General features: G+C 51.5%; 1 protein-coding gene across 1 annotated transcript; it reads left to right on the forward strand.

The window, feature by feature from the left end:
• Positions 1–1,145: 1,145 nt before the first annotated feature.
• Positions 1,146–9,331, forward strand: UPK3A (uroplakin 3A). Its single transcript, XM_066361293.1, has 6 exons — positions 1,146–1,280; positions 2,346–2,501; positions 3,897–4,176; positions 5,527–5,609; positions 7,240–7,372; positions 8,995–9,331. The coding sequence occupies exons 1-6, from the start codon at positions 1,229–1,231 to the stop codon at positions 9,152–9,154; spliced, it is 864 nt and encodes a 287-aa protein (XP_066217390.1). The 5' UTR covers positions 1,146–1,228; the 3' UTR covers positions 9,155–9,331.
• Positions 9,332–11,476: the final 2,145 nt, after the last annotated feature.

Here is an 11,476-nt window from a genome sequence, read left to right on the forward strand (position 1 = left end):
AGACAGAGAGAGGGACAGACAGGAAAGGAGAGAGACGAGAAGCATCAAGCATCAATTCTTTGTTGCAGCACCTTAGTTGTTCATTGTTTGCTTTCTCATATGTTCCTTAAAGGGGGGGACTACAGCAGAGTGAGTGACCCCTTGTTCCAGGCAGAGACCTTGGGCTCAAGCCAGCGACCTTTGAGCTCAAGCCAGTGACCATGCGGTCATGTTTATGATCCCACGTTCAAGCCAGCGACCCTGCACGCAAGCTGGTGAGCCCGTGCTCAAGCCAGAGACCTCGGGGTTTTGAACCTGGGTCCTCTGCATCCCAGTTCAACACTCTATCCACCACACCACTGCCTGGTCAGTCAAATCTAAGATTTAAGGTGTGCTCTGAGATGTGCTCAATTTCTGATGCTGAAAGGAACCATCTAGTCCAGGTGCAGCTGAAAGGGTCACACCACAGGTCTCTGGACAGCTCAGAGCCCAGGACTTCAAGGCTTCCATGACAGCACTGTCTCTGGTTCACCCAGTTCACCCAAAAGCCAGGGAGGGTCTGGTATTTAGTAGGGTCTCTATAAACCATCATAGGTTCCTAGTGGTCCCCAACCCCGGGGCTGCGGACTGGTACCAGTCCATGGGCCATTTGGTACCGGTCTGCAGAGAAAGAATAAATAATTTACATTATTTCCGTTTTATTTATATTTAAGTCTGAACGATGTTTTATTTTTTAAAAATGACCAGATTCCCTCTGTTACATCCAAGACTCACTCTTGACGCTTGTCTCGGTCAGGTGATACATTTATCCGTCCCACCCTAAAGGCTGGTGCGTGAAAATGTTTTCTGACATTAACCCGGTCCGTGGCCCAAAAAAGGTTGGGGACGATTGAACTAGAACACTCATTTTACCGTCTGGAAACTGAGGCTCAAAGAAGGGTGGCTTGCCCCAGTATCACTAGATGGTATATGCCGTGAAAGCACCGCCCAGGTCTCTACACTCAGTACGCGTTTTGGTAATGGCTTGCGCGCCCACCAGGATGCTTGCTCTCCCTGGGGCACCTTGTGGGCTAGGGTGCTGGGGCTGGGCTTATGTAAATATCCCTTGGGAGGTCTCCGATTGGCCGGAGCGGGCAGGGGCGGGGCGCGCGGAGATCCAGGGGCGAGCAAGTGTGTGGCCCGGAAGAGGCGCTGTGCGCGCTCGTGCCCTGGACCGCCCGCCCCGCGCTGTCGCATCTCATCCCAGGCGATGCCTTCTCTCTGGGTCCTGTTAGCCCTTGGTTGCCTGCGGCTGTGCTCGGGTAAGCGGTTGATGAGAGGAGGGGGCCGAGCTCAAGGAGGGCGGGAAGCTGTGTCCTGGGGTGTGTCCTGTGCCCTGGTCCTCCGGAGGAGTCCAGAGAGGAGTCTGCCTGAGAAGGGGCGTTGAAATGGGAACTTCATTCCTTCAAAGCAAGAATAGGCAGGGACGCCTATTCTGTGGCAGGCCCTGTGCAGTCTCCGGGGGCACAGAGAGTAATAATAGCCAACATTGATGAATAAGCTTCCCCGGGTGGGGATACCAGGGCTCATGGCTGGCAGAGCTCTGTGATGGGTGCTGGAGAGCGCAGACACAAGAGGGGCTGTGGAAGAGCAGAGAAAGTGCTGGCTAGATTCATGGTGCCACCTGGGCTCAGGGGAGCTGTAGGGAAATTCCAGGTGAAGGAGCAGCAAGGGCAGGTTCAGGAAGGAGGGAAGTGGCGTGGTCTACCCTGGAAACCCTCTCTCCATTGTCCCATCCAAGTGGCTGGAGCCTGGAGTGAAGGGGGTGTGCACAGAGGTGAGGCTTGGGACCCAATGAAGCAAAGCCCAGGTGTCAGGACCTCACTGCCCCTCCAGAGAGACTGGACTTCACTGAAGTGCAGTGGGGAGCCAGGGTAGGGGCCTAGCAGGAAAGAGCCATGGTCAGGTTTGCATGTTAGAGAGCAGAGGATGAGGGAGGGCTTGTTACTAGAATTCAGGTGAAGAGGGTGGGACTCCAAGGCTGGGCTGACAGGGTGGAGAGATGCTTAGGAGAGGCAATGGGGTTCTTGGCAACTGAACATCTGCGGAGGGAGAGAGAGGGCAGCAGTTCAGCTGGACTGCTGGGTTCCTGGCCAGGGTGGCTGGGCAGGGCAAGGGTGCTCTTTGTCTAAGGCAGGCAGGTTCCTGAGATGGCCAGCGGGAAGGGTACAACCTGGTGCCTGCTTGCAGACGTATGTGTGTGTGTATGTGTGTGTGTGTATGTGCGCACTCACGGCGCACGCATGCATGCGCCAGGAGGAGGGCAGAGGGTGCCCATGGATGTGGACAGCTGTGGGGTCAACTCCTGTCCTCATTGCTTCCTCCAGCTGTGAACCTCCAGCCTCAACTGGCCAGTGTGACCTTTGCCACCAACAATCCTACTCTCACCACCGTGGCCTTGGAAAAGCCTTTCTGCATGTTTGACAGCACAGCAGCCCTCAATGGCACCTATGAGATTTACCTCTACGTCCTGGTCGACTCAGGTGAGGGCCCTGCTTCCATCTGGTTACACCGAAAGGGGTCTGACCGGCCCACAGAGAGGCGGGAAGGAGGCAGGTAGAGGGGTGCTCCCTTCCTGTAAGTAAGCCACCCCCATGTCCCTAATCAAGTTGTACCTGTGTCTGCTCAGTGCCAGCCTTGGGCTGAGTGCTACAGTCAGTCATCTCCTCGCCCTGAAGGGACATCCAGTCTAGTGGGAGAAATCATAATAGCACTAGTAGTCACCAAGCACCTACCTCATGCCGGTGTTCTGCACACCTGAGAGCTGATATTTACAACCAGCCTGCAAGGTAGCTACAGTTTCCTTGGACAACACAGGTTCAACTGGATGGGTCCACTTATATGTGGATTTTTTTCCCAATAAATACTATAAATGTATTTTTTCTTATAACGTTTTCTTTCTCTGGCTTACTTAATTGTAAGAATACAGTATATAATTCACATAACACACAAATATGTGTTAATTGACTGTTTATGTTACTGATAAGGCTTCCAGTTAACAGTAGGATGTTAGTAGTTAAATTTGGGCGGAGTCAAAAGGTATATGCAGATTTTCAACTGTGCCCTAACCCCCACATTGTTCAAGGGTCAGCTGTATTATGATGCCTACTACAGAGCAAAGAATCAGGGCTCAGAGAAGCAGAATGACTCCCTGGAGCTCCTGGAGCAAAGTGGCGAATCCAGACTCTCTGGTCCTCAAGGACAAGTTCTTCCCAAGTGCCTCAAGATGGGTGTTTTCAAGGGAACCTGCTGGCTCCGGTGCAGCCCTCCCTGGGTCAAAGGCAGCAGTCCTGGGCTTCCGAGAGAAGAAACTCAGGGACAACCTCTTATATTTGCAGCAACCAGCCACTTACAGCAGCTCACTTAGGGTCCTCATTTTATTTTTTTTAGCAAACACTTATTGACCATCTGCCTGTCCCCAGTCTGTGGGCAGGCAGCGGACTTTTCTCCCATCTTACAGGCCAGTGTCTGCAGAGGTGAATTGAGTTGTTCAAGATCTCCCAGCTTGTAAGGAAGAGACCTAGGGCCCCATCATAGGTCTGCCTGCCTCCATGCTGTTTCCCCTGTACCATGTGACTCTCCTTTCCCATCTCACAGGGGAGAGACTCCAGAGCTCTCAGCCAGGAGTTACAACAGCCTGTTGGCGTGGGAGGGCTGTAGGCCTGTAACGAGACAAGGGGGTAAGAGCTGCACACAGGGCCATCACCTCCACTGCACAGGGAGCCCTTGAGGACAGGGACTGAGCCTGCCCCATGTCTACGACCCCAGGGTCCAGCACAGCACTGGCTCAGAGGACATTCAGGGGCGTTTGATGAATGACTGAGTGAGTGACTGAGCTGGTGTGGCCAGGAACCTCATTCCTGGCACTGCCCCTACAGCCAGGTCCAGGAATGCCTCTGTGCAGGACACCACCAATACCCCCCTGAGGTCGACATTCCAGCAAACGGAAGGAGGGCGGACAGGCCCCTACAAGGCTGCTGTCTTTGACCTGACCCCATGCAGTGACCTGCCCAATTTGGATGCTGTGGGGGATGTGTCCCAGGCCTCGGAGATCCTGAATGCATACCTGATCAGGGTGGGCACCAATGGGACCTGTCTGTCCGACCCTAACTTCCAGGGCCTCTGCAACCCACCCCTGTCACCGGCCACGGCATACAGGTGGGTATGCACACTTACATGAGTGAGGCAGTCTGCCCTAGTCCTGACTCTGGAAGACCCAGAGCTGGTTAAGTGTGAGAGACTGCAAGTCTCAAGAGCCTACTGTGTGCCAAGACCATCTCAGGTCCCATGAAGGGCTTTTGGAGTGTGCAGCTGTGCACAGGGCCCCACACTCAGAAGGACCTCCCATTTGGATTGAAATTCTTAATTTCTTAACAAGGGGACTACATTTTCATTTTGCACTGGGCTCCACATGTTATGCACCTGGTCCTCGCCTGTTACCTAGGTGGCAGTCACCTACTGAACCCCCCTTCATGTGACAAGGAAGGAAATTGTGGTCCTGAGAGGGAAGGGATCACTTGGCAAGAAGCCGGGGCCCAGCATGAAGTAGAGAAAGCTAGAGCAGTGAGGGGTTAGAGATGTTAAGGGTCTTTTTTTTTTAACATGTCAATTTCTTAGTTCTCAGAACGTCCATCATTTGAAAGTGACCCAAAATCACCAATGGGTATTTTGTCCTGTGTCTCCCGATCTTCCTTTATGGTTTGTAAAGCCTGATTGGGGTTTTCTGCAGATAAAACATAGCCTCTGGCCTGACCAGGCGGTGGCACAGTGGATAGAGAGTCGGACTGGGATGCCAAGGACCCAGGTTCGAGACCCTGAGGTCACCAGCTTGAGCGCGGGCTCATCTGGTTTGAGCGAAAGCTCACCAGCTTGGACCCAAGGTTGCTGGCTCGAGCAAGGGGTTATTTGGTCTGCTGAAGGCCCGTGGTCAAGGCACGTATGAGAAGGCAATCAATGAACAACTAAGGTGTTGCGATGCGCAACGAAAAACTAATGATTGATGCTTCTCATCTCTCTGTTTCTGTCTGTCTGTCCCTGTCTGACTCTCTCTCTGTCTCTGTAAAAAAAAAAAAAAAAAAAAAGCCTCTGTCCCAGAGCAGTGAGGGTGGAAATGGATATTATTATTTTTTAAGTCCCTTTTGTGGGATTAAGGACCAGGCTGGCAATAGTGGAAGGCAAAAATAGAAAGAGGATGAATGGGTCAACACTCAGCAGATATGCTACACTTGTCATGTATATAAAAGAGAAATAGAGGCTCCTGGAGGGAGAGCCTGGAGGAGCATCATTGATACAGAAAGCTTCCTGGAGGAGGTGGCATCTGAACTCAGGAAAGGGTCTTGGCAATAATATGTGGCAAAGGTGCCAGTGCCACCCTGTCACCCAGAGTCCACCAGTGGCCACCTAGATTTCCATCTAGAGTTCCCCACTCTGTCCCTCACCCTTTTCCACCTCTTTGTGGCCAGAGCTCATAAGACGGATGGACGTCATCCTCATTCCTTCTCCTTCCAGGTTCAAGTACGTCCTTGTCAATATGTCCACAGGCTTGGTACAGGCCCACACCCTGTGGTCAGACCCCATCTGGACCAACCAACGTGAGTGGTGGCGGTGGGCTGCGGTGGGCTGCAATGGGCTGGGGGTGGTCCTGAAGGGAATTTGGGGAAGCAGACTCAGGCTGTCCCCACACATAGCCAGGCCATTGGGTTATGAGGAATATGCATTTTAAATGAATTTAATCAGAAACATCATCCTTCCCCCACTTCACCCCCTTCCTTCCTTGAGGGCCAGGTGCTGTGACAGAGGAAGGGGGACATAGGGGGTTGTGTCACTGGAGTTGGTCAGCCACTTTCCTGGTCAGCCACTTTCCTGGCCCTCAGCATCATTCACTTCTATGGCACATGCGGTTTGTCCTGCATTTAAAGCCCAACCAACCCCTTTGTTGGACCCTCATAGCAACAAACAGCACTAGCATGTCCAGGGGCTCACTTAGCCTCGGAGCCTGAACCGTGGAGTGGGCCGGGGGCTCTGAGGCCCAGGCCTTTGCCTATGACCTCGCGCTGTCCCTCCTGAAGCTTCCATCTGTGTTCTCAACACAGATCTGAGGTTTCTACACATGGAATCGTGTCTGCTGAAGCTTACGGGCAAATAGAGATTTCTGAGGGTAATTTTACTGGCACATGACCCTAATATTATAACTCCCCTCCTGCAATATCTTGGACCCCAAGATGAGACTGTTTGGTCCCCAAGATGGGCCCAGTATGGAACAAGGCATTTTCCTGTGGAGCTTTCTGCCACCCCAAAGTAACTTTATGAGCCACTTAGCAGCTCTGAAAGGTGGCCAGTGGTCGCACAGCTGGTGAAGGAGATAAACAGGCCTATCTGTGATCAGAGCAGCTCCTGCCTATTCTTGCTCCCTGCCTAACGCCCCATGGCTTGCCCTTGAATTGTGGTCCCACTGAGACAACACCGCCCTGCGACCCAGAATTCTGAGTGCAAGCCCAGCCCCTGAGCCTCATGGCTGCAGGAGCCCTGTAGGACCTCAGTTTGCACATCTGAGAAGTGGGAAGAAAGATCCTTGCTCTGCCTCCCCAGCAGGGCTCCTTTGGGTAATCCAGACAAAAGCACTAAGCCTGAGGTCAGTCTGCGGGAGAGCATGCCCTTCAGGACCAGACAGACTTATAGGCTTGAATCTAGAGTTCGAGTGCCCTTGAACAGGAACTGGGTCTCCCTAAGCTGCAGTGAGCGAACTGGGGTCTCATGGGATCTACATGAGACAGTGGCTGGAACATGGCCAGCTCACAGTAGGACCTGTACACAGTTCACTTAGTTCCATAAGTGTGACCCTGGTTAGAGCAGAGGGAGAGCCCCAGCTCACCTGGATCCCTTAGACCAGGGCCCTTTGCCTCACCTCTAATAGTTTGTAATCTTTATACCACCCATGTCACCAGAAGACAGGAGTCAGTTCATAATTTGAAATTCTGCAACAAACAAAAACAACCCAAAACAAACAAGCAAAAAACAGAAGAGACTAGACACAAACAAGAGAAAGCGGGGAATTGGAAAGTGGGGACAAGCATCTCAAGACTGGGGGGAGACAGTCACAGAACTGGGTCCCCGCTTTATCCCTGGGACTTGCAGCCACCACGGCCAGGGGAAGACCTCATGCATCCCTGGGAGAAGGCTGAGGGTGCATGCATGGGGAGTAATGGGCCTGTGTCCTGCCAGTCAGCCCACACTTGGCGATTGACACGTGGCCTGGCCGGAGGAGTGGCGGCATGATCGTCATCACGTCCATTCTGGGCTCCCTGCCCTTCTTCCTGCTCCTGGGCTTTGCTGGCGCCATCATCCTGAGCCTTGTGTGAGTGCCCATCAGCTGGAGGGTGGGACTGGGGGGAGGGGACACACTGGAACGCCTACTGGGAGGGTCTTCTGAAGCAGGGGAGAGCCAAGCAGGTGAGGGAGCCGCCTTCCATCCTAGGTAGGGTGGGGTTGGGGGGGTCCAGCTGAATCCTGGAGCATCCAAGGTCAAGGTCAGTTGGGTAGGGAGGGGTTTGTGGGCAGATCACAGGTCTGACACAGTTGTATAACCTTCAGCAAGTGTCTTATTCTCCTATGCCTCAGGTTTCACTCCTGGAAAATGGAGATACTAATCACTCCATGGAGTTGGGAAGGTTAAGTGAAATAATCCCCATAGTGTCCTCAAGGCAGTGCCCAGGCACTAAACAAGCATTAGCGTTTGTTGTCATTGCAATTCAGCCAACTACAGTACAGATGGGGAAACTGAGGCCTGAGGGAGAAGGGTGGCACAAGGTCACACAGCCAGTTAAAGCAGGTGGGACCAGAGCCCCAGCCTTCTGAATTCAGTAACAGCTTTGATTATGTGTCTCTTTGGGTTAGGACACGAGGTCTCCATGGAACAGCCAACAGGGCTGCCTGGTGGGAAGACAGGAATGCACACAATCCATTATTCCTGGGGTAATTGAGCAGGGGGTGGATCAAAGCACTCGCAGGTGCCGTGGGATTCCAGAGGAGGACAGGGCAGATCCTTCCTGGAGCATCAGGGTGGGCTTCCTGAAGGAAGGCACAGCAGGAGCAAACTCAAGACAGAGATGGATGGAAAAGTCATTTGACAGTGTGCTGCTCAGTGAGAGAGGGAGTCCCAGGGTGCTTTGAAGATCAGAGGATGCCCCCCGCCCCCAGGAGGGGCAGGAAGCAAGTGGAAAGCCTTCTTGGAATAGGTGAAATTAAGTGGACAGGTAGAAACAGGCCAGGCAGGAAAAGACATGGGTGGATCGAGGATGGGGAGAGGGGCAGTGAACTTGGAAATCAAGATGCCTTCTGATACTTAAATTAATAAAAATGAATAACAGATTAGATTAGATTAGCCTGGGAGCAGTCAGGGCATGGCTCTGTTTGTTGGGGTAAGAGTCTTACCTGTTGCAGGAGGTCCTATTACCTGACTTTAGCCTGGTTCTTCCACTTGTCTCCTATCAGCTCTGGCTGTAGCTGCACCACACTTCTCACTGGTGCCCCAGGTGCTCCTGTCAAATGCCTGGAATGTCTTGCTATGCCTCCATTCTTCTCCTCCAGGGCCAGATTAACTGCCCCCTCTTCCAGGAAGCCCTCCTGTGGCTCCCACCTAGAGTTGTTCCTTCTGTCTGGTCTTTGCTATAGTCTGTCTCCACATACAGTCTTAACTCTTGAGGGACATGAGGCAATGGCCTCCAAGTGTTAAGCTCACAGTAAGGTCAAAGTAAGCCAAAGTTTCCCAAGCCTGGGTTCAGGGTTCCATTGAATTGAATTGAATGACATCCTTTTGTGGTTGATGGGATCTCAGGAACTTGTTCCAAACGGGTGACACTTTCCTTATCCCAGAACTCGGCACACAGTAAGTAGGAAGGTCTTTGACAGCTAACGGGGTTTGAGGCTTGCTCTGTACCCCTAACCCTGGCTTCCCTTCATCCTCTCGTTCTCGTTCAGGGATATGGGCAGTTCTGATGGGGAAACCACCCATGACTCCCAGATCACACAGGAGGCTGTCCCTAAGTCCCTGGGGACCTCGGAGATGTCATACACGTCCGTGAACCGGGGGCTGGCCCTGGACAGGGCCGAGGTGTACGCCAGCAAGCTCCAGGACTGAGCCCAGGCACCAGGCCGGGGCAGCAGCCTTCTCTCTGCGGTCCAGCCCAGTGTCCTGTGCAGCAGTGTTCACATCCTGACCCCACCCACAGTGAAATGGGGCCGTTGATCCAACTGCAGAAAACTTTTAATAAAATCTTCCCAAGGATTTGAGATCAATAAAGATTTACAGGATGAGTGAGACGATGAATGAATGAGTCCCTGTGTATTGAGTAGGTGGGTTGTTTCTCTAGAGCAGCGGTAGTCAACCTTTTTATACCTACCGCCCACTCTTGTATCTCTGTTAGTAGTAAAATTTTCTAACCGCCCACCGGTTCCACAGTAATGGTGATTTATAAAGTAGGGAAGTAACTTTACTTTATAAAATTTATAAAGCAGAGTTACAGCAAGTTAAAGCATAGAATAATAATTACTTACCAAATACTTTATGTCGATTTTCGCTAAGTTTGGCAGAATAAATCTTTATAAAACAACTTACTATAGTTAAATCTATCTTTTTATTTATACTGCTACTGCCCACCATGAAAGCTGGAATGCCCACTAGTGGGCAGTAGGGACCAGGTTGACTACCACTGCTCTAGAGGGGAGGGGACTAATTTTCTTTTTAAATTTATTGATTTTAGAGAGAAAGCAAGGGAGAAAGAGAGGAGAGAAAGAAACATTGATTTGTTTTCCACTTATTTATGCATTCATTGATTCTTGTATGTGCCCTGACCAGAAATCAAACCTGTAACCTTGGCATATGGGGATGACGCTCTACTAACTGAGCTACCTTGCTAGGGCAAGAGGGCAGTGGGCAGGGGACTACTTTTAAGTCAGTGCAAAAGTGTTGAAAGCTTAGAAAATCAGGGCTGTCAGAACGCCTGGTTGTCCCTGTGAAATAGGGAAATCTTGTGTTAGTGGTCCTGTGAGAAGGGCTGTACCTGCAGTTGTTTAACTACTGCGAGGTGCTATAACCTGGATACCAAAATGAGTCCTGGGTACATCTATGCTGGCAACTCTCCACTCCTGCAATCATCTCTCTCTCTGGGGGCTCGGCTTCCTCATTTGTGAAAATGGCAGATATAAATGGTTCATTTCAAGGCCAAGCCAGCCTGGGCTCCTTCACAGCTTTCCAGTCCCAGTGGGAAGACAGTCCTGGCTGAGGGACATGGAGGAGGGGTGCTAGGTTCACTTGTGGGGGTTAAAGGGCTCTCTGGGCCTGGATCTCTGCCCAGATGACTCAATTCTGTCTTCTGAGCCGGGTAGTAAGATTGATTCTCTCTTGTGGAAGTGCAGAACAAGTCCCAGGCCCACTTCCCATTGTGAAAAGAGAAGAGATTTGTCAGAGCAGGCATGAGGGGGGTAGGGGGGATGCTAGGCTGGCTGGTGGGCTCTTGCTGGACTCAGGCTTCATGGAAACTCCTCATTATAAATACCCACTATAAAAAAAATAATAAATAAAAATAAATACCCACTGTAAGGCCAGGGCCGCCGTCGTGGCCAGGCAGGTGCAAGTTCCCATTAGATTTGGACAGACAGTAAAGAAACAGTGGAGCCAAAAAATGATGGGCCCTTCCTTTATTCTAGCCTCGCACACGGCAGGTGAGTAAAAACACACAGGGCTCCAAAACCCACTCATTCAGAGCTCACAAAGCTACTGACACATCCAGGTTTTCCTAGAATCAAAGGCCCCCCACCTGTCTAAGTCACCTCTGGTTCTCCATCTGCCAACATGGCTTCTTACTCTGCAAAACTGGCTTTGCTCTCCTTCCCTTCCATCTTGGCTTCTTCCTTCTTCTCCTTCCTCCTTCTAAAAAACTACCTGGGCCCACAAAGACCCCTCCTCCAGCACACATTAGCATAACAGTGTCCCTTCCCAAGCAGGAAGGTAATTAGCAGTTTCACCTGGCAGCGCCATTCACGTGGGCAGCACCATTTTTAACAAAGTGAGCAAACATAAAAATCACATTTTACAAACTTACTTGCCAACACCCAGAGAAGCCATTCATTTCTCTAGTTCACTTCTCAGATTCTGAGGGATCCCTCCTCTCCTGAGAGGGCAGGGCCTCCGGAGCTGAGCTTGCCACCTCGACAAATGCTGTTTCACTTCCCTCCCGCCCCAATCATGGCTCATCAGCTAATCCCTGTGGATAGGCTGTGTGACTCGGGGCAAGGAAGTAACTTCTCAGGGCAAGGAAATAACTTCTCTGGGCTCCCTTGACCTCATATGTGCAAAGAGAGTCAGATGCTTGGGAAGGCTGCCCCAAAATAGGTGATTTTTTTCCTGAGATCCATCAACCACAAAAAGATGTCATTCAATTCAATCCAATGGAACCCTCAA

This window comes from Saccopteryx leptura, chromosome 1 (assembly GCF_036850995.1).
Source record: "Saccopteryx leptura isolate mSacLep1 chromosome 1, mSacLep1_pri_phased_curated, whole genome shotgun sequence".
NCBI classification, from domain to species: Eukaryota; Metazoa; Chordata; class Mammalia; order Chiroptera; family Emballonuridae; genus Saccopteryx; species Saccopteryx leptura.

Excerpts from the sequence above, each read along its gene's own strand:
- UPK3A (XM_066361293.1), top strand. The coding sequence starts at position 1,229 with ATGCCTTCTCTCTGGGTCCTGTTAGCCCTTGGTTGCCTGCGGCTGTGC. Across the intron at positions 4,177-5,526 it reads TCACCGGCCACGGCATACAG|GTTCAAGTACGTCCTTGTCA; the intron begins GTGGGTATGCAC and ends TTCTCCTTCCAG. Across the intron at positions 5,610-7,239 it reads CCCCATCTGGACCAACCAAC|TCAGCCCACACTTGGCGATT; the intron begins GTGAGTGGTGGC and ends GTGTCCTGCCAG.